Raw genomic sequence first — 24,438 nt, 5'->3', positions numbered from 1 at the left:
TGGATATCAGTTAAAATGCTTCCCCTTTTATAAAGAGAATTTGTAAATTGAAGGGACACCTTTGAGTTACTTATTTTTTTGTTGTTTTTGCCCTTTCAAAATACATAGCAAAAGTTATTTGAAGGGATAACAATCTATTTTGACCCATTTTTTCTGTTTTTTTTGTTTTTTTTTTTTTTTTAACTTTTTGAGTCAGTCTTCCTGGTGAGAGCAGCACAATGGGCTTCATGGTGATAGAAACATAAGGTGTTATTGTGGCAACAGAAAGGAAGGACAGAACTAGTCCAGAGCCAGAAAAGTTATAAATTGCTAGGCACATCCCACTGGTACATTTCCTCCATCTCTGCTCCATCTTCCATAGGTTCCACAACCTCCTCCAACCATGCTAGCACTTGAGGAGCAAGTGTCCAAAGAAATTTGCTATAGAAGACACTCTACATTTAAACTTTAAGGATATTATAGATAATTTGAGTTGAAATTAGAATACATGACTTTTCTTCATATCCTGATTTTTGGAACAACATATAAAGAAACAAGTGAACAAAATACCAGGACAAATACAATAAAAAGGTTTGAGTCTGTTATGTGCAAACATATATGAGATGTTGTACATATCCTACATCAGATGTATCATACATGTAATTAGGTTAATATTTGGATAATGAGGGATTAATTCCTTTTCCTCTAAAATGTATACTCCATGCAGAAAGGATTAGCCCTACCACAAAACTATCTATGTCCATTTAAGACATTATTTTGTCCTATAATATGTCCAATTCCTAAGATTTTCTAACTACACAAAATCAATGTGTTTATTAAATAAATGAATTACTAGATCTAGTATTTAAGTGTAGAAACTATAAAATATATGGAATTGACATTTATCAACAATAGTATGACAACATAGGTACTGATGTTTGTGATAGAATTTAGGCAGTTCTAACTGCCTAAATTATAAATATACATTTAGCATTTATACAGGCTATTTCTCGATAGTACCTTTCTGTGTGTTGTTATTTCAACCACTCTGAAACACCATGTTTTATGCTAGATTTTCGGATAGAACAAACTTCCTAGTGGGAAAGCAGAGAGCCTGAAATGATGTGCATGTCCATAGTAAAGACTAGTCATTCCATTTCGCTCTCTCTTGTGTTATTAGCAACAGATATCAACTTAACGAGAGAGGAAGTTTATTTAGTCACACACGTTAAGTTTCCAGTTCTCAACTAGGCAGATTTGTTGCCTTTGGGACCCTATTAAGTGTGCCAGTTGTCAATAAAAAGAAGTATATGGTAGACCATACACTTTCTTCCTCATGGTCACAGAAAATAAAAAAGGAAGAGCCTGAGATCCCAAAATCTCCTTGGAGATTGTACCCCTGTCGCGTAAGATCTTCATCTGGTTCATACCTCTGAAATGTATCATTCCTCCCAATAAAACCCTATCAGGGTCTAAGCTTTGATGTGTTTGGGGGACAACACAGGTGCAAACCCTAACATTTGTTAATCAATACTGCAGTTATCATCCTGCTATTATGAAGCTCTGAAACAGCATATGTACATTTATCAAAAAGTACATAGAAGTCAGGTGGTGGCGCACCCCTTTAATTCCAGCACTCGGAAAGCAGAGGCAGGCAGATCTCTATGAGTTCGAGGTCAGCCTCGTCCACAGAACAAGTTCCAGGGAAGGCTCTGAGACTACAAAGGGAAACCTTGTCTCGAAAAACAAGCAAAACAAACTAACAAACAACTGCAAAACTCATGACAAGTGTGGAAAGAAGACTTGTTCCTTCCACCTGAATTTATTTTGCACGCTTTTTCTATGACAGACACAATGCTCAACATAGGATATGGGAAGATAAATATGATCCTGCCTCCCCTGAAGGAATATTAGCCTCATAGATGAGACAGAGAGGTTAAGAACCAGCGCAAGGCTGCTCACATACTGGTGGATGTATGCACAGAAAGCACAAAGTAAGAGGTAGTCAGCTCCATGTTGAAAGCTCACAGAGTACTTCAAAGGGGATATGACACTTGTGCCAAGTCTTAAAATATAAGCAGAAGTTTCAGTTAGACAAGACAGGGAGAATGTTTTGGTAGAGCAAACTTCAGATTCAGACAGTTTTGGAATATGGCATGCTAGGAGAAATGCATTTATTTCGGTAGAGCTGGCACAGAAGGTCTGAAGAAATGATATTAACTAAAGCTGCCTCTTAGGATACCTACCTCTTACTGCCCCGCAGGGGATCTAGTCCAAAGCCACTATTCATTTTTGTAGTCATGCATAATGCAGAGCATTAAATTATCATATTTATAAGTAGCTTGAAGAAACTTTATTAAACATTTTGTGCATGACATTTGCACCTCTGCAATGTGTTATTTAATGCAAAACAAATTATTTGTTTATAGATAGTAAATATTGTAATATCATTTGTATTCAATGGTTACGTACATTACCTTGTATTTTCATAAATAAGGGACATTGAGCTCGATTCTAAGTAAAGGTGTGGCGAGTGCAACTTGTATTCTCAGAGCTTTAAAAGTTTGAGTATTTTTGAGAGATATGAATGATTAATGACTTAATATGTCATAATTTTAGATCTTAAAACCCAGTATTTTTGACAGAAAAACTCATGTCATCACAGATGTAACTTAAGCATTTTAAATACTGATCTATGCTTTAGAAAGTGATATTTGGTGTTCTGTGAAGGCCTGATTTTAGCGGCAGGGAACAGGAAGGAAAATTAGGTAATCACATTTCTAATTGTATGGAAACTTCATTTTAAGAATTTTGTCCATTGCCTGAAATATCATAAAATGACAGTGTTTTCTACTTTAAATTTCTGTATCAGACAGACAGACAGACAGAGAGACAGAGAGAGACAGAGAAAGACACACACACACACACACACAGAGAGAGAGAGAGAGAGAGAGAGAGAGAGAGAGAGAGAGAGAGAGAGAGAGAAATTACTGATAAAGAATGAGCATCTGGACAAATCATGCATAATCTTTCATGTATGATCACTTTAAATAATAAAACTATTGACTCTTTTGCTGACCTACAAGCTGTTCAAAGGCAATTATTTATTTAAACCCATATATTCTAAAGTAAATATTTTCAGTGGAATGCTTTGTGTTCTAGCTGATCCCCAATACAAATTATTAGAAAAAATTAGCATAATATTAAGAACAATATTTATTACTATTATGAATGCCAATAAGGAAATGATAAGCAAGTATTTCAAGCAATGTCTTATTGATCATCCCCACAGCAACATGAAAACATTAGTTTAACACTAACTTTTAATTGGAACAAACTCTAAAATCTTCCTGGATAACAATAAACAAAACTATAAATGTCAGCTAATGCTAATACTGTAATAAAAGCCCCATAAATACAGCAAATAACAATTTTATCAAATCATAACTTCTCTGGGAGATAATGAGTCTTTTGGATAAACTAAATGAATTCCTGAATCAACATTTCATGTGGTGGTATTATCTCATAGAAACACTCCAGGCACATATGCTTCTTTTTAATCAAAGTCAGTGATTAAATTAAAATAGAAATTAAGGGATGTGGTGCAATAGATTAGGAAACAAAAGTTACCAATCATGCAAATGGGAGTAAGTAGGTTGGAGGGCAGGAAAGGAGAGAAGTAAAGGAGAAAATGACACTCTTTGTAGGTCGTTCATCAGTGCCAGCAGAAGCCGAAACTTCTTTTAATTAATAGCAAGGACTGTGGAATAGTCTTCATATTTCACTTCTGTTTGCTCATCCACAGTGTCAACAGCGTAGTAATAGCAAACGATGGAGTTGAATTCAAACAGTGCGGTGATAAGTGAAACAAGACAATTTAAATATGAATGATAGCTTTATAGGGGTAAAATCACTAAGTTCTTCTCTGGATTTTAAGGGGAAACATAGACAAAAAAAGTCATGACAATGGTTTTGGCTCCCAGTTAGAAAGACTGACTAGGAGGACAATAGAATAGGGGGCTGAATACTACATGTGCTCTGCTCTGGAATCTTCTCTAGAAGTGACCAGGAAGGCTGACTGCCCACTCAGTGAGAGCTCAGGAACATTACTTTAAACAGTGCCCTCTACCCAAGCATAGCCATTTTTTCATGTAATTTATTTTGTTTATGGAAGAATGAATACATTTCTATCAGGATTCAAAAATGTGTTTTTTTATTAATAGACAAATATCTAGTTGATGGTAGTATAAGAACCTGTCCATTATTGAAGCAGATTATTTACTAGACTTCTAAGTTGCTAACTTCCATATGTACTGAAAAACACTTTGAATTAGCCTGTCATTACATTACTTCACCATGAAGTTTTATTAGGTTGGTATGATGTTTTTTTGTCCTGACTCTTAAAGAAGAGATCCCCCACCACCACTTTGTTTCTATTGTATTTCTTTCTTTCAGATGCTGGCCCAAAGCCCAATATGCTTTCTCTGGTTTCTGGGTTTTTCACTCTTTCTCTCAATTCCTCTGCCTTGTCGTGTGGCTTTGTACAAATGTTGAGGTTTTCCTATATCCCTGCATTGGGCAGCTATACTGATTAAGGCTTCCTTGCCTGGGGTTTGTTTCTATTTTAAACATTAATGAAATCATACAGAAGCTTAAGCGAAAGAAGAATAACAGGAGGAGGTGAAGGAAGAAAATGTTCATTAAGGGCTGTGATCTAGGAGATCATAGATTTTTAAAAATGTAGAAGTGGCCACATAATCATTACATATACTTATGGGAACATCGAGATATATCAATATATGTGTATACTGTGTAGGAATCCAATTAGGGTCACTGGCATACATAATTTTAAATGTTTATCTTTTATTTATTGAGGATATTAAGAAGCTTTTGAACTTTATATTTGGAAATACACAGTTTAGTATTGTCAACCATTGGTACCCAACTGACCATACTATGGAATATTAGCAGTTATTCCTGTACATTTAACTTCTGTAATCATTATTCATACCTTTACACCTTCCCACCACACTTTTACTACCTCTTAGATAATTGGATTTTCTACTTCTAGGAGATCAATTTTTTTTTCGTGTATTTGTTGTATTGTGGCTGACTTGTTGCTCTTAACGTAATGTTCCCTGTTCCATTTGTGTTGCCATAAACTACAGGACTTAAGTAGGTTTTAATGAATAAAAAAGGTTCTATTGTGAATAGGTGTCATGTTTTCTTTTTCTGACATCTAGGTTGGTTGTGTATCTTGACTGTTCTGAGCAGTGTTGCAGTGGGCATAAGACACCTACTCATCCAGGCGTGTTCCTTTCTTTGGAAGTGCTAGTAATAGCAGATAATATAGATCAGCTTCTTGGTCAAACGGTGGCTGCTGTTTCAGTGTTTTGAGGAATGTCTATCATATTTTCCATAATGATTTTAATAATTTGCATTTCTACTCATGAATTACTCATTCAAAAAAGGAGAATTTAGATACCTATATATATAGAAAAGGTGATAGAGCAGTTGGACATTTAAGGAAAATAACTGAGTAATGTTTATTGTGCAAATGAGGTAGTTATATTAATTTTTGTGTATGTGGAGAGCTTATCTATTGTACTACACGTATTTGCTAATTCAGTTTTGGAATCACTGAAATAAATGTTCTTCCCACAGGGTAGCATAAGGGAGGAAACACAATGGGAAAATTAGAATCTCATAATATCACCATGAATACTAGCAACAGATGCAGAACACTGAGGTTTTCTATTAAAAAAAAAATCTTTTTTTTTCATCCAAGAAGGCAGACTTTTACTACATCCCCAAAGAAATATTTTATATAGTAGAGGTTCCAGGAAGCAGGGCAGGTGTTCTATCTTGGGATTCAAAAGTTTGGCTAAGATTCCTCCCAGAAAGCAAAGGTTTTAACTATTTGATTTGTCAAGGGGAAAAAAATAACAATCTAGATTACTGATAATACAACCACTACACAGAAAAGAAAATCGTTTTACTTTTTTCCTTTGAAACAGCAAATGCTTGAGGATAAGCTTGTTTTTAAAAGTTGCTTACACTCATCTTCCTCCTTAGTTCTGGACAAGTCGGCTTTGGAATGTGACCTCTTGTAACAGGCTCATCATTACAGCAGACAAGATGGCCCTTCCTTCTGCTCAGTGCTTCTTTGCCATAACTTCCTTTACCAATCGCTTTAGCTATTAGATCATTTCCTATCATCATACCCCTGTGTTCTACTACATAAAGACAGCAACCTCAAAAACATTACTCCAGAAAGAATTTATTGTAACTTTTCTCATAGGCCTTTATAGTATTCTTCCACTTACATAAAACATTAATTTTTTTTTTTTAGATTTTATGCCTTGTTGTCACATCCTTACATAATTCCTTCTCTCTTGGTGACATCCACACACTCCGACTCTCTTTTTTCTAGCTAAAAGATTCTTAATTTTTATTACCCAAAATCTTGACCTCATTGATTTAACCAATCAATCTCAGAATTTCTTGCTCTGTATCTTTTTATTACTGCCTTTATGCATTTCCTTTGAAACATTACATTCATTTAATGGCCTTATTAAATAAGTCAATTAATTTTGGCATTTGTGTTTATGTATATTTGAATGTACTAGTTCCACAGCGAATGTGTGGAGGGTCAGTGAAAAACTCGGGGCAGTCCACTCTCTCGTTTCACCATGTGCATCCTGAGAATCAAATGCAGGTCCTCAGGCTTTGCCCTGGGAACATTTGCACACTGATCCACTGTGCAAGCACCCTTTACACCTTTATAATGCCAGAAGTTGTTCACTCATAGATCCCCAAAACTTCAGTCTGTGCCTTATTAACATGAGAGGATAAAAGACACAATATGATTACAGCGGATCAGATGTACATGGATAATAATAATCACGTCTATGAGAATGAAGTCATGTATGTAAAATTGCAGAAAGCAATGTGTTACATCAAAGAGTATAGGAGGAAAAATGGAGGGCTCAGTAATGTGAAGGCTGCAGAAGGGACTGCTGTGGCGGCCAGGGTAGGTTCTACAGAGATGATGCTATTTGAAGAGACTTAGAGATGATAGAGGTAGAAGTCAGGCTGACAAGTCGGGAGAGTGTTGAAGGGAACACTCAGAGCCACATACAGGAAACGGAGGTGTGAGGAGAAAAGAGTGGAAGGGGAGGAAAGGTCAAAAGGAAGCATTGTCTTGCCAACGAAGCTGTTTCTAATAACACCTTTTTAACTGTAATGATACAGCATTAGAGGAAAAAAAAAAACTTCTATTTTTCAGGTACTGCCATGTTTTACAATTATTAATGTGTAGATAATGATTTTAATTAGTATCCTTGAATTATCTCTCTTAATAAGTGTCCCATAACTTTTGGAAGATGCATTTTTATTTCCAACAGAGAGCAGCACAGTGTGCTGCTCTTTTAACTGTCAGAGAGCAGACCAAAGTGTGTAAGTTAAACAAGAGAGTTTATTACTCTGGGTAGCGGTGAACTGTGCCATGTGTTTTCATTGTACACCCGGATATCTATCAGCAAGTCAGAAGAAAGAGTAGATATAGGAAAATAATTTCTTTATAAATAAAGTTAAAATTTTAATTTTTAAAATACAAATTGTATTTCTAGCAATTCAATTTATATAAAATTGTATTTTTAAAAAAGTTTTTATGTATGTATTTAATTCATTTCTCATATATATATATATATATATATATATAGTTGAAACAAAGGTTCTTTTAAAACTTTATAAGCAAAACATTTTGATTCACTTAGATTTATCTGTTCATATCATTGGCGGCATTTTCCATTCACATTCCATCATGCATTTAAACCATAGTAAAATCAATTGTGAGCATCTAAAAATGGCTTAGGTTCTTGAGAAGTATTTACCACCTACATAGTCATAATTGTAATGCAATAATGAAGGTTATGTTGTTTTTTGTTTTTGTCATTTTACTTCCAATACTTGGAATACTTCAAATTGTGATACATACTAAGCACTCTGCTCCACATTTCATAGGCATTATGTTTAATTTTGGCAAAAATCATTAAATCAGGTGGTAGTCCTTGCCTGTGTTCCCAGCACAGAAGCAAGAAACCCGCCAAGAGCTGAAAAATAATACTTTAAGACTGAGGGTGTTGCTCAGTGATGTAGCACAGACTGTCATTGGGATGCTGATTTCCTTCCCCACAGACAGACAGACACAAACACACACTCACACACACGCACGCACACACTACAAAAATGTTAATAGAAATCTATTAACCCTATTTTCCAAGTATGAAAAATGAAGTTTAAGGAGGAACCTTGGTCTTGGGGAATTTTTTCTTAGAAGGTATCACAGAGTGTCTCGGGATATCCTATTTTAAAATAAATAATCTTTAATCGGTCTTTGTGTTTTTCCTCCACAATTTGCATGTACAGTTAAAAACAACCACTTTATCAACTGTTATAACCATAGCTGAGCACACACTTAGTGTGTAAATGCAAGAGGCATTAATTATGAGAAAGAACATTTTGACAAACTATTACAAAACAATTCAAGCATTATTAATATGGTTATTATATTCAACAGTTCTCTGATAACCATGTATTATAATAATTTTGAAGTGCTTTAAAATCTCCCAATGACATATCTTGTGTCAGAAATCCAACTGTTTTTGGGATCCAAATGAATATATGTATTTTTACGTGGCTGCTGGGTTATCTTCACCATCACCAACGGATGCAAGTGCTGTGGACACTTTAGGTGATGTCAGAAGAGGCAGTAATCATATATTAATGATCCCTGGTGATTGAGCTCACTAAAGGGCTCACTAAAGCAACAACATCAATAAAAGACATGTGTCTTAATTTTGGTTTTTATTGCTCTGAAGAGGCACCTTAACCACAGCAACTTTTATAAAGGAAAACATTTAATTGGGACTGACTTACAATTTCACAGATTTAGTCCATTATCATCACGGTGGGACATAGTGATGTGTAGGCAAACATGATGCCTCAGAAGGAGCTGAGAGTTCTACATATTGATCCACAGGCAACAGGAAGTGAACTTTCTACTTCTCAGGGCATAGCTTGAGCATATGAGACCTCAAAGCCTGCCCCCTTAGTGACAAGCTTCCTCCAACAAAACCACACATATTCCAACAAGGCCACACCTCTTAATAATGCCACTCCCTGTAGACCAAGCATTAAAACACATGATTCTATTGGAGTCATTTCTATTAAAGCTACCACAGCATGTTAGTAGCACAGTCTCAACAACAAAAAGATAGATGTGGATACAATGTGGCCTGGAAAGAATTTACTGGAATGTACCTGAATACAGTTTTGTAGTCAGCCTAGAGGTTCTGTCTTTGAGAGCCTTGTGACCTGGAAATGTCTAGATTTCCTAAAATATCCAGTCTCATCACTTATAATATGTATTTTAAATTGAAAGATTGATTTAAATTAAATGAGATTATCTATGTAAATTATTTAATTTAAATTTGGTATGTACAAAAACCACCAAAATTTTTATTGTTAGAAAGCTGATGCATACGATGGGAAGTCAAATAGTAATTTTTAAATTTTATTTAATGTATATGGATATTTTATCTGCAGGTGTGTCTGTTTACTAATTATGAAGTCAGAAGAGGATATCAGATTTTAACAGGTTCTGTGCCACTATGTAGGTGCTGGGAATTGGATACAGGTCCTCAGGAAGAGCATCAAGGGTCTGAACTGCTGAGCCAACTCTACAGACCCTAATTAGTACTTTATAATCTATAAGATTCAATTAAAACCTTAACCATTTAGAAAATATTCTCTCACATAGACAGAGAAAGCCCATTGAAAGGCTTCTTGGAGAGTAAACTGCTTTGCATTTCCAAAAGACTGTCTCAATTTAGAAATTGAGCAATGCATAACATATAGAAGGAGTCTGGCGGAGGTTGCCCCTACAAGATGGAAACTCTGTTCTCAAGGCATTATTGTATAAGCAAATTAAATCTTGGTAGGGCAGATTAATGTGAGTTGAACAGAAGGGGCCTATAGCCAGTTCTAAAGAGATGGTTTCTTTGGATTCCCACCTTGTGATTTGGTTTTTATTTCATAATATACCACTTCCTATATCCATAGTTTATGTGATTCACCTGCTGAGCTGGACTTTCTGTTTCCACTGAGTTTTAGCTCTTAGGGACTGATTTAAAATAAATCTATGTAGACCTCACATCTTTCAGTGGGTCAACTAACAATTTTACTCATGCTGCACAAATTATTCTCTTTAAATATTATAAAGATTTACAAATAGTTGAGTTAGCAGGGTTTTCAAAATCACAGTGTTAAAATGTGTGATAATATATAGAAACTTCTCAATGAAAATTTAACTCATTTACATTTTTTGAAATTTTGATACTTTTTGAAAAATATGTGTAGCTCTGGCTATCATCAAACTTACTATGTAGGCCAGGTTGGTCAAGAATTTACAGAGATCCATCTTCTTATTCCTGAATGCTGGTTTGAAAGGTATGGACCACTAACCCCAGCTTTGAGAAAATTAAACTATTTGATTGAAATCATGAATGAGACAGGGCTGTCCACTGCTTTTACCCCTTTAGTATAGTGGTTAAAGCACTAAGAAAAGCAATGAGACAAGAGAAGAAGAAGGAAACATACAAAAACAAGTCAAATTATCCGTAGTTGCAGATGGTTGGCATATATGATCTCTCTTTCTCTCTATATATATAAAATCTTTATATATAAATATAGTATATTCTATCTATCTATCTATCTATCTAATCCTTATTTATATGAAATTCTTGAAATTCTACTAGGAAATTAGAAACAATGAACACTTTTAGCAATGTGGGAGGATAAAAAATTCAACTTCCAAGTATTAGAAGCTTTTCTATGTACCAACAGAAAACATGTGAAAAGGAAAAAGAAGCAATTCTATTCACACTAGCATCAAAAATATCTAGAAAAACCTAACCATGTAGTTTAACTTCTGTAGTGAAAACCTTAAAATTTGCTAATGCAAAATTCTTTGGTGATATTTGTAGCATCTATAATTTAGTGACATATATCTGTTCTCAATGCATAACACACACATTTTATAAAGAGGAGCCATATACTACAATGAAAGAAAGCCTATAAGTCCTTGTGGGACTTTAGATGTCTTCCAAAATCCAAGAACACGGTCTTCTAGGTAGACACAGATGGAGCTCATGTAATAAATACAATTTTCTCTGTTACTCAACAATAATAAAGTTGTTCTGAAATACTGGGAAAGCAGGGTAGTCTCTCTACCCATTTAGAAAGTGTAGCGCTAAACTGAATACTTAAATTACAAAAATACTACCCCAAATTCTAAACATTCTGAAATTTATCTATTTGACTCTGTCTTATCATGGAAGCTTTGTTTCAGCACTATCATTTTATTGCTCTCTGTCCCTAAGCAGTTTGCTTATGACTTAATGCATTAGGCCTTAATGAGTTTACTTTTACAACCACTAAAATGCTTTCTTCCCTTGAGCTAATTACATAATTGATTATGTGAGAAAAACAGGGATTTTAGGATTAATTATCTTTTTACTCACACTAATTTTGTTATTGTAACTCACGTCTCATAAAGTATTAAATCTAGAAACATTCCCTACCCAAATCATATTACTAGAATTTGTCATTCTAATTTTAATTGCTACTATGACTGAATGTATCCTCTGAAATAAGGATAATTAATCTTTATGAACACATTTTATTCCTTAACCTATAAAACCCTTACACATCAATCATACTTTATCTTCTCTATTTGTCTTTTGATTAAAATTTATTTCCAGTTAATCTTGTTGACTGTCTCCGTTTGGGGGATGCTTTATAGTTTTACTCCATTCTATAAAAAAATTAGTTGTAACTTAATACTACTGGGTTCAGTTACTATAAAGCAAGCTACATTTTTATGGTCTGGATATGAGGAAACCTCCCATTTTGAGATAAGACAATGTGTAAGGATTTTAAGCACTTGTACTTCATGTGATCTTTGCTTAACATAATTTTTTCTTAATTTTTGTTTGCGTATTCCTAGAGGGCCACATGAAATATATTCATTTTCAAAGAAATATATACTCATAACAACAGAAAAACTCTTTAATAGGACTATCAAAAATTCAAATCAACATTCTGGCCTCTATGATTAAACACACACACAACACACACACACACACTTAATACCTTTCAGCACTCTTTGGATATATTATTCTTAAAATAATTCCCGAAGAAAAGATCTAAATTTACTTGCTAATTTACACTGTACACCTCCAGCCTTTTATTTTATTTTATTTGGCGAGAGATTGATTGTATACTATATTTATAAATCCTGACAATTTGACAAAATGACAGTTTAGCTTGTATAGCCCCAGTAATCATTACTAACTACTTGCGGCAGAAATAATTGTGAATTTTCTAAAAATATATGGATTTGATCTTGAATCCATTTATTTATTTTTATTAAAACAGAAGGCTAATTGACCCAATTCTATTAAAACAAGATTTACCCAAAGAAGGTTGTTAAAGCCAAAGACACAGAATTCCATTCAGGAAGCTTAAAAAGTCTCAATTATTTTACTGCCACAGTTAATCAGAAGTTTAACCTTCATTAACTGGAAGAAAAACTTCTAGTTTTGCCAACATTTTGACAAAAAATTATTTTTTCCTTTGGCATTCCTATAAATACTCTCTTGACTTTATTTTCTCACTAAATTCTTCATGGAACTATTTTGAGTGAATATTTAAGCAATCAGAATTTTATTTGAATAAATAATGTGGAAATAATCTCACAAGGATTACTAGATATTATAAATTATTTTACTGCATATTTAAAAAATTGACCACTGGTGTTTCTGTCTTATCTGATACCCTGATTAGTCTACGTAACTGTCTTCTTTGAATTAAGTTCAAAAGGACTAGTTTGTTCAATTTAATATTTTATAAATATAAAAGAGAAGATGAACTTTGACCCTAACCTTCTCTAATGGTATTAATTATTGTATTATTCTCTTTTATGATATATAAAAATAGTTCATATCGCTATAGATAATCTGAAAATACAGAAACATAAAATGATTCATGTATTTTTTATTTTTATTTTATTATTTTCATTAAACATTTAAAAAGAATTTAAGTAAGCTCTTGACTTAAGTGTTAATTGTTTATTTCATGTAGTAGATAAGGCATTTTAAACATGATACTTCAATATAGTAGACTATTTAAAATTCATATGTATTTTTTTAAATTTAAATTTACAATACAAACTAATTCAAACATGAGGATTCTGATATCCATGGATTAGATTGCCTGATTTGGTATAATATCTTTGATCATTTTTTCTGTGAATATATTTATATAAGAATAGTTAATAAAAACTGCCATCATTTAATAGATAGAGATTTTATCCATTTTAATGTTAAAATACTTTTGCTACCATTTTGTCAGATTCCTAAATATTTTGCAGCTCTTTGTTTTCCAATGAGGGTCTCAGCGTTCTGCTGTTTTGCTCTCAGATCGCTTACTCATTTTATCCCCAGAAAAGAAAATGACTTTGGCTGCATATTGATAGATTTCAGAATACGTGGCCTACAAATGGGTGTTTCATGGAAAAGAAAAGAAAAAAACAAAGGTGCACAATATTTGATGCTCGTAGAAAGAATGATCACAAGGACAGCCTAAATTCTGAAGAGTAATAAATTTAGTTCCAAAAATACTAAGGAAGTACCCAAGAGACGTTAAATCATGCCGAAAAGGTACATATGTTTAAATCAAAACCCACTTACTGATTCAGTAATGAATGAAAATGACTGAAAACACAAGATAATTTTAATGTCTAAATCTTCTTAATGGGTATTATATCAGCTTAAAGAAAACACAAGACTTCTATCTTTTTGGAACTAAAATACTAATAAAGGCTAGAAGGTTAAACATATCAAGATTTTTAAGTATGTCAAAATCAGATGGCAACTTGGTAATTGTAGGCATATACAATAAATACAAGATTGCTCAAAGGTCATAAACTATGGAACTTTTATAATTATGGCATTGGGCATTGGGATTCTGGCTAACCACTGCCATTATCAGATTCAGGAATGTCTCAAACACATGTTCAAATTTTGGTCTTAGTATTGCTCTTTGATGTCATCATTTCAACTCTCTTGATTATTTTACAACCTTAATGATGCACAATGCCTTCTGAACTGACTTCTGTGCTAGTCAATAAAGTGTCTTACATTTTAAAAATTTGATATTTAATTTTATTGAGAAATAATCAAAATAAGGACAGCCCCTGCCCCATTCTTACACTCTCTTTGAATGCATAGCATTGCTCCTGAATGGATCTCAAATATACTAACCTCCCCATTGGAGCTTCAGTCAACCAACAGAGATAAATATTAGACAACCGAACAATTATTTATTCATCATTAGAAATATAGATGTAGATACCATAAGCCCATCAACCATGAAGAAACATGGAGACCAGAGATGAGGTGCTACAGAAATGTGATTATCCTTTGCTTTTCAATTTTATTATTAAAATAGTTGTGTAATATATGTGTGTATATTTGGTGACTATTCTTCTAATCCATTTAATTATGCATTGGATTAGTTCTTCAGTGTGAGCTATGAAGAAATAAACACTAAACAATGGTTTATAGAAGATAAACATAAATTTACTATATTATATTTTTGAAAAGTATTTGTGAAAATTAAAATAAATGATAAAACTTTTAGAAAACTAACTTCAGGTTAAGGTTTTTTTATATTTTAAGTTTTTATACTTTTATATTTAATAGTAAATTATCAATAAATATAATGAAACTATTGGAATCATGCCATTATTTAATTCTTAGTTAAAAAGAAAACTTGATTTTTTTTTTAGTGATTTGAGTTCTCAGTGAAACACAAAGCTTTCTTTGTGATTTAATGTTTCTGAAGAATTGTGTGGGCAGGCAGAAGCAAGAACATCTTCCCCAGTATTTGTCATGGAAGTACAAGAGAAGGACTTTGGTGGGAGGTGGAGTCCAGTAATATGGGAAGAGGAATAGGGAAAGGACATAAAGGACAAATAACGACAAAGTATTTGAATGACTACGCATGAAAAGAGCTCTATTTTTCACTCTTTCAGCTGTGCATACTTTACTTACTTCATTTGTACTCTTCCATCTTCCACGACCAAGGCCTGTGTATCCCAACTCCCTCACAAATTCGTGACATCATCTTTTCTTATTGCTATTTACACATATGAGTAAATACGAATACATGTTTAAATATAGCCATCTAGTCCGTTTGGTGTGTCTTGTAGTTTCTGGCTGATGACTCATGATTGGATAACCAACCAGTGTGTTCATCACTAGGAAAACTGAATTCAGCCTCTTTTCAGTAGCCATTAATTGCCTACAGTTCTTAATGTAAGGGAGGGACTTGTGTGATTTTCTCAGTCCACTTTGACATGTCAACTGGTTTTGTCGCTTTGAATGTTTTATTTATATGACCATATTTTTAAAATTTCATAGTTTCTTTCTCATTTATTGAAGATGCTATCTCATAGCAGGGATTCTGGTCTTTTGATGTTCAAGTAGCATTGGACAATATATGTATTTCATATATACATATTTATTTCATATCTATCATATATGCTTCATATATATGTTTATTTCATATACATATGTATGTATTTGAAACACAGGGTTTATCTGTGTATTCTTGGCTATCCTTGAACTTGCTATGTAGGTATGTAGGCCAGGCTTGCCTCAAATGCCTTTTTTTACTTCACCCTCTCCCATACCTGTCAGTTTTACCAGTTGTGAGACGGAAAATCAACTTTCTCAAATAGAATAACATTGGTATATTAACCACTTCAGGACAATTCTCATGTTCAGGAGTAGATGAACAACATATAATGGAGTCCACAGGTTTTTTTTTTAATTTAAGCTTTTATTTGTTTAGAGTTTGTTGTATTTATTTATATGCAGTTTTATTTTGTTTTCTTGATTTTGTGGGATATGTGTAGAGGGTGTTTGCTTATTTTTGGAAACAGGAATAATTGGGGTAGAACATCTGGGAGGACTTGGGAGAGGGGAAGCATATGATCAAAGTATATTTAAAGATAAAATAGTTTTGAATAATAAAATATAATAAAAGAATAAATTGTATCTGTGTACAATATAGGTAACTTAATATGCATAATTGAAATAGTATTCACTTGAAAGTTATTTATAATATTTTCATTAAATAATCATAGCAATTGGTTTGGATTCTTGTCCTGAGCCACAAACCCCAAGCAGTGGAATCAAAGTTGGAGACAGATATATGGTTGGTGATGTGGTGTCCTTCCAATGTGATCAAGGCTACTCCCTTCAGGTACGACAGTTACAAAACCCGTGTCTACCAAGATTCCATCATCTTGTTGACTTTTGAATATTTCAATGGGTCAGTGATTGCCTATCCATCTTGATTGATTTTCAACAAACAGTGTTCAATTTATATGTAAAATCTTCTGAAATGAACTAGGTTATATTTGTTCGATTGAGCAAAAGTATGAGTTGATAAAGTGGATTAAATATTTAATTTACTTTATAAATCTATCCTTAATTGTGGCAGCTGACTTCCTGAATGTTTAGAATTTGTAAATAATCCCATAAAATTCTGAAAATTACTGAACATCCACTAAAAATTTCCTTCCCAAAGAATTACATTTATCATGTATTTATTGGTACTTGTTTTATGAATGTTGCTTTTTTCAGAAGTCATGCAGGTGGTCTACTGATAATATCCATAAATTTTGGCAAAATTATTTTTCAAAAATTAAAGGAAATAGTGAATTTTACATGCTAAACAAGCAATTTTCTTAGAGAATTTAATTATATTTCTTAAATTTAAAAATTGCATCAATATTTCTTAATCACTTAAGTACCCAAAGAGTTTTAAGAATTTCATATTTAATTTTAAAATATGATTTTATATTTAAAGTTTTAAGATGATTTTATAAAATAAATGACAGTTTTTTCTGTGTCTCATCATTCATATTTGGCCAATGTGATGCAAAGCACTATTTACTCAGTTGTTTCAGCTAGTTTGTTGACAGTAGACCATCCTTGGATAGAAGAATATGAAAACCACAATTCTGTGCTTACATGATGTACTGTTCTTTCTATCAAGGCTTTATAGTTTTTTAATTCAAATTTTATCCCTGGTATGTAAAATTACCTTTCTCAAGCAGTTCTAAATCTCACAGATGTAAAATGACAGTATCTCCATGTTTCTGCATGTAGACATTCCATTAATCATTCGGTATGCTGCATCTCATTCAATCTTTGGCAAGTGTGTACTGAACTGCATTGTCTCATTTCTGTAGGGTCATTCTCATATCACATGTATGCCTGGACCTGTAAGAAGATGGAATTACCCAATCCCCATTTGTTTAGGTAAATGAAAAGACTACAGAATTTTTATGTTTTCTCAAATTTAAGAGATTCACTTTATAATTCATGTTCTAATTTATTTTGATTTTTCTGTCTTTTAAGGGAAGTTTACTTTGATATATATTGTTTTCTCTTTAATTTTAAAATTTTATAATTTTTAAACTTAATTACACATCAATGGGTGAATAAATATAGATATTAATTGAATGAATTATTTTTTATTCCTTTGTCATTTTCTTACTATGTCATAAAAATATTAAACACCTCAAAATGATAAGTGAATATCCAATTGCTAGCTATCAAGCAATATAAAATAATGAACCAAACTAAACAGTTTTTTATAGTGGTAATGATTTAAATAAAATTAAAATACAAAGTGTAAACTTCAGTGCATATGCTGAAATTATATGCAATCACATGGGCTACTTATCAGACTTTAATATACAACATTAGTGTATTCAAATTTCAGTTCAATGCAAATTAGCTTTGTCAAGTCTTTTTTATTGATTTTTATTGAGCTGTACATTTTTCTCTGCTCCCCTCCCTGACTTTCCCCTCCCTTTCGGCCCTCTTTCCAAGGTCCTCTCCCAATATATACATACATAGGTATAGAGATTGAAAGAGAAAGAGATTATGTATGTTGGAGTATACATGTCAGACTAGCTACTAAATATCACACATAGATAAAACCTCTTATGGACTGTTGCTTCTGAAATACAGTACAAATTTGAATATGTACTGGTTGAAAAATCTTAAATAGAAATTATACGTATTTAGGTAATAACCATTAAATTTGATTTCTTATACAACAAAAGACACTCTTGTATTTATATGTCCCTAATGAGTCTGTTCATTGACAGTAAGAATGGCCTCTAAAATGAAAATTTTCTTTAATGTACACTAAATAATTGTATCCACACTATGTACAACACGAAATAGCAACATACAATTTAATAATGTTCCGCTAGATTATCAACAGTGATACAACACAGCATAAGCTTCTTTGTTGGACCTGACAACTAATAAATGTTGTAACTTTCAAATATATGTGTCTCTCACTATGGTTTATATTTCTTTGTTAATTTGTCTTGATTCTTTTAGGATAAAATGAAGCCAATAGTTTCTTAATGTTGTTTATTGAGCTTTCTTACAAACAGGAGAAAGAAGGTTTTAATATGGTTCTGACAACTATAACTGTTGGCTTTCTTTTCGTATAAATTACTTCATCTTTGGAATGACTCAAAACAGCAGTCGATGTACTTAAGAAAGAAAAACAAGCTGTCTGCTAGCTTTCCACCACTAGAAGGAACATGTCCTTTTTGTTGTGTATTCATTGCATGAGAACTGTTACCTGCCGAACAATCATTGACTTCAGCTGCCCTTTGTTTTTCCTGAGTGATTATGCCTTTTGTACTGTTCTAGAATAGTGATTTAACAATTAACTAGCATTTGCTAGAATTGTGACTATGTTTAATTTCATCAAATTGCATTATCTTAGAGGCTTTTTGAAGACTCAAAATAAATTCAATACCGTATTAGTATAGAAATATATCCCATAATGCTGTGTTACATAAGAATTCTGTTCTTTTACAGCTCAGTGTGGTGGTTCCATGTCAGATTTCAGTGGTGTGATCCTGAGTCCTGGTTTTCCTGGAAACTATCCGAGCAGCTTAGATTGCACATGGACAATAAAACTGCCCATCGGCTTTGGTATATAAAGAATACGAAAAAAAGTTTTGTTCTTTATTAATGCATCCGTAATGCATTATATGTCCACAAGTTAAAGTTTCGTTCAGGAGTATATTAAATTATGTTTATTGGGGAATATAATTTTAGTAATTTTTGATTTGACAAAATATATTTTACTTGAATTATTAGAATAAGTAAATATACATGGGTGTTCCTTTGGCTTTTATTTAATTTATGCACAAATACATATATGAAACGTGTTTTGTTTCAGTTACGAATACATTGTGGAATGGGAAGGTTAATCAAGTTGAGGTGTGTTATGTCATTAATTGTAAGGCTTTCTTTATTTGTTTTATAGAGAGCAGTAGCAGCTGCAATTTTAATTTCTTAGCACTTTTAAGAACATAATATCATTTTATGGCATTCAGTCACCATGTGGAAAAACGAACTTCCCAAATTTTCTTTTGACTGACATTGGCATATTTAACTGTAGCATATCCCAGTCTCTTTCCCTGGCTTTTAGGGAACACACTCTACTCTCTGCTGATGTAAATTACCCACCCAGGATTCTTACTGAGATCATATGTCCTCCGTCTTCCCATGCTCCCAAATCATCTGGGGTCTGTGTTGCTAAAGTGAACTCCTTTCTTTTTAACAAACAGCATTTGTCTGTGTATATACACAGCAAATTTTCTTTAGCAATTCATAATCCACTAAATAAATAGGTTGATTCCACCTCTTGATTTTTGTGAATAACCCTTCAATGTCTATGAAAATACAGCTAACCTTTTAATATATAGATGCTATTTCATTTGTATTGTTTCCAGAGTGAGGGTGGCTATATAAATATGCTGGGTATTTTAGTGAAAATAGTTTGAGTTGGGAACATGCATTAAGGATAAAGCTAACATAAAGTTCATGTGACATTATTTTTTAAATCATTTCCTAATATTATAAGCAAGTAGTATACAGATAAAGTTTTTGTTTCTGGAAGTTATTATCACATTATCTTTGCAAGTAAGTCCGAATTTACATTTACAAAGTAGTATTGCATACCTAACGTTTGAATTTAGTGTTTATTAAGTCTGAAAAGCCTGGGATGAACATGTACTCACTGAAGAATTTTGGCAAAGCTAAGGCATTGGAGTTTACAGCAAAACAGAGTTCTGATCTCTTGTTTATCTTTATGGCTGTCTTATGTAGCCTTAGCTGGCATTGAACTCTCTATACAGCCTAGGGAGCCTTGTACTCCTACTCCTGCAGCCTCCCCCCTCCCATGTGTTACAAGCATGTGTCACCATGTACAGATCTTTGAATATACCTTCTGAAATAAATGCAAACATATTTAAGCACATGGATGCAAATTTGTGTGCTTGTTTCTGTTTATACATGTGTGCAATAATTCCAAATAGCATTGTGTTTGCTCTTCCTTCCTTAGGTGTACATCTCCAGTTTGTAAATTTTTCTACAGAAACCATACATGATTACTTGGAAGTACGGAGCGGATCCTCAGAAACTAGTACTGTCATTGGCCGACTCAGTGGTCCTCAAATACCATCTTCCCTGTTTAGCACAACCCACGAAACTAGCTTGTATTTTCACAGTGACTACTCACAGAACAAACAGGGATTTCATATTGTGTATCAAGGTAAGATGTTTGACATAACATGAAAGGTAGTTCAGTGGCAGCAGCGTGGGTGAGCATGTGCAAAGTCCTGAGCAGTATGGAGGCCACTTGCTCATTCCTGGCTGACCAGACTCAATCACTCAGAAACTATATTATTTGCAATACTGTTTGGCCGATAGCTTAAGGGTAATGCTAGCTAGCTCTTACACTAGAATTAACTAATTTCCATTATTTTATATTTTACCACTAAGGTCATGGCCTCCTGGCAAGGTTCCAAGTGACATCTTGTGTCTTTGCCCTCTGGTGACTACATGCATTCTTTGATTTCACCTACTCTCTCTATATATCTCCTTCAGTCGGCTATATTCTGTTAAGGCATTAGGTGAAAGCAGCTTCTTTATTCATTAACCAATAAAAACAACACATATACGGAAGGACTTCCTACATCAGTCCTAAATAACTTCTTAGGAGTTCTTTAACTTAATATAAGTGTGTGTTAGTCATATTAGGAGATAAAGGAAGCTAAACCAAGCAAGCTTCAATTAGGAAGATTAAAAAAAAAATCATTCACTCTCCTCATGCAATTTTCTTTCTGAGAACATAAAAAATCATAGGGAAAAAATTTAATTTGTCTAAGATATAATTAAATTGAGCAAGACAAAATAATTAAAAAGTTAAAGCTTGACAGTGAAGATAGATTTTTACTTTTAAATGAAAGTAAATGGAAAGTTATTTTTTTTTACCTTATGTTATACGTAAACTTATTCATAGGTAGAATGACAGAGTTTTGTTATAGTGCTATAAGAATGTAAGGCAAACATACTAAGGACCATATATTATATTAGGTCCATGTTCAAGAAAATATTGAACGGTTTTGAACAAGATTTATAATTAGCTGGTCTAACATCCTTAGTCACCCTGATCAAGATAGAGTGTAGATCTCCATTTCCTCAGTAGCATAACATTGTTATATGTAGTATGTTCCAGAAACTTAAGGTGAATTTTATTGATAAAATTATTGTGAAATATACACCATTATGTATATCATGAATGATTACTCAAGATATTGACTTATTGTATTATTTCTGATATTATAAATATAAACATTATTAGGTTGATATTAAATTAAAACTTAAAATGATAATTTATACAAAATAGTTGTAATGACTGAGTTGGATAGATAGAAATGTGAAAATTATGCTACTTCTCTGCCTAATTTTTAAAGGATATCATGAATGTGATATTTTTGGAGTTATCTCTTTAATATAGGGATCTTTGAATTGTTTATTGACTTACCTTAGATGCCTATACTCATAACAACAGTTCACTCTTTCCACAAAATATGAACTAGCTTTAATCGTCAAGAAATATATACATTTTTAAAAATAACAGAGAATTTATTTTCTTCTATTCTGTACTACTAGACGACTCAAAACATGTGTGTGGTAAACTCTAGATACAGAATTGAATATTTATTTATGTGTATGAGTATTTTGCTTGCATGCACATATATGTCCCAAAAGAGTACCTGATGTAGACAACAAGCGTGTTGATGTCCCTGGATGTTATATTATTGATGGATGCCATGTTAGCACTGAAAACTATTAATGATAAAGTTTCAAATAGTTTTAATAATACAGATCATAAGCACAAGATGTAACAAATCCTGCTTACAAAGTACCCACTGTGTGAAAGGAGATGGGAGAGACTCTTCGGTCAAAAACAAGCAAAAGGGCAATATTATCTTATACAAGAGGAAAAGCAAAGGAATAAATGTATTTCAGCATTAAACAGCTCTCAATAATCAAAATATACAGTTCAGCATAGGAACTTCAGAGAAACTATTTTAAAATTCAAAAGACTAAGAATTGGGCTTACATGTATGGAGTTATTCTATGTATAAGTGGTACAACCAAGAAGCAATTACATTCTATTTAGGGAATCATAATATGTTTGATTAAAATTTTGGCTGTAAGAGTTTGTATCTCTATTCATGTTCATAATTTAGATAAATTGCACCAGCGGGTAAGGCAGTGATGCATTTTTATGAATTATCATCTTAAATATGAAAATTATAGGTATGAGAAGAAATTCTCATTACACTGTCTCTGACAGCCTTTTCCATAGTTCTAATTAGTATTTATATAATAACTAACCATGAGCAGTACCCTATTGATTGCAAAGTTACAAATGGTACCCACTTGTGGTCTTTGGAATTCAGAAAAGATAAATGCCCTTCTTTCTCATTTTTATTTTCTAGCCTATCAATTGCAAAGCTGTCCTGATCCTCGACCGTTTCGAAATGGGTTTGTCATTGGAAATGATTTCACTGTGGGCCAAACCATTTCATTTGAATGTTTCCCAGGATACACACTAATCGGCAACTCAGCTCTCACGTGTCTTCATGGCGTCAGTCGGAACTGGAACCATCCACTTCCAAGGTGTGAAGGTATGCTTTGAAACAAAAGTTATCTTCTAGATGATGTCATTTCTTAGCAGTATTTTTGGTGACATTCTTATTTGCTTACTCTCTAAAGTATGAGAGCAGAGTTTTGCCTTTAGTTAAGGGATTTCTAATGACAGAAAAATAGTAAGCAACAAACAATTGAATATATATTATATTAAGAACAGCAATATTAACGTGCCAGTGAGAGTAGCAACAAAATTTATTAATTTTTCAGTCAATTTAGGACATATGTAATGTGTCTGTAAGGGATAGGAAGCTATATTTTTAACATAAGTATGGTAATCAAAGAATCAAGATACAGCTATTTAATTTGAGTTTTTATCCTATAAATTTAATGTGGGAAATAAAAAAAATGCAGTATGTATACCCATATTATGTATGCATAATATGAGAGAAAAGTTGTATTGCATTAATGCACAGTATTTTAAGTGGTTAATGAGCCTTGTGATCACCAAAGACAGCAGATGAATCTCAGACCTCATTTAGACAAATTTTTAAGAAATGACTCCTTTTTGTACATTCTCATCAACTAAGATAATGCAGATGTCCTAGAACAGCTGATGGCTGTACCATTTATCTAGCACAAGTTTGTTACTAAAAACAAATGTTCATGGATCCTTTTCCATAGCTCTTTGCGGTGGGAATATAACGGCAATGAATGGTACCATTTATTCTCCTGGTTATCCTGATGAGTATCCAAACTTCCAAGACTGCTTTTGGCTTGTAAGAGTTTCCCCAGGGAATGGCATCTACGTCAATTTTACTGTTCTTCAAACAGAACCCATCTATGACTTCATTACTGTGTGGTAAGCCAGTTATGTCCCTTTTGCTTGATTAAATTATGAATGCAATTAAGTCAAGATGAAAATAAATCACCATTTTTTATTACAGACTACCATCTGACATTTGAAACAGCATGCTAACTAAGGGAGGCAGTATGGCTTTTATTTATTTATTTATTTATTTTGCAGAAAGAGACAAACATGATAAACAGATTTTAGAATATTGTCCTATAAAATAGCAGAAGCCTCAAGAGTAAAAAAAGGATTGATATCATTATTAGAAAATGTGTAAGGCAGGCAATTGCCATAATATGTTTAAGGAAGTCCTCTATTCATAAAATCTGCTGAAATTTAAAGTTCTCTCTTTAGATCATAAATGTATTATATGGTCATTAAATTCTTGTCGTAATAATTTATTATACAGTAATGTAATTACAC

General features: G+C 32.9%; 1 protein-coding gene across 1 annotated transcript in view; it reads left to right on the top strand.

Annotated features, from left to right (window-relative positions):
• The window catches only part of Csmd3 (CUB and Sushi multiple domains 3), a 916,841-nt gene that overhangs the window by 800,454 nt on the left and 91,949 nt on the right, over nt 1-24,438 (top strand). The window contains exons 39-44 of the mRNA XM_057791849.1: nt 16,256-16,374; nt 17,369-17,438; nt 19,029-19,145; nt 20,563-20,772; nt 23,012-23,200; nt 23,847-24,024. Of these exons, the coding sequence (XP_057647832.1) occupies nt 16,256-16,374; nt 17,369-17,438; nt 19,029-19,145; nt 20,563-20,772; nt 23,012-23,200; nt 23,847-24,024 (883 nt within the window). The remainder of the gene's footprint in view (nt 1-16,255; nt 16,375-17,368; nt 17,439-19,028; nt 19,146-20,562; nt 20,773-23,011; nt 23,201-23,846; nt 24,025-24,438) is intronic.

The sequence above is a fragment of the Chionomys nivalis genome, chromosome 17, assembly GCF_950005125.1.
Source record: "Chionomys nivalis chromosome 17, mChiNiv1.1, whole genome shotgun sequence".
Classification (NCBI taxonomy): Eukaryota; Metazoa; Chordata; class Mammalia; order Rodentia; family Cricetidae; genus Chionomys; species Chionomys nivalis.
Note: the sequence above shows the minus strand (reverse complement) of the source record. Positions and strands in the feature narration are given on the sequence as shown.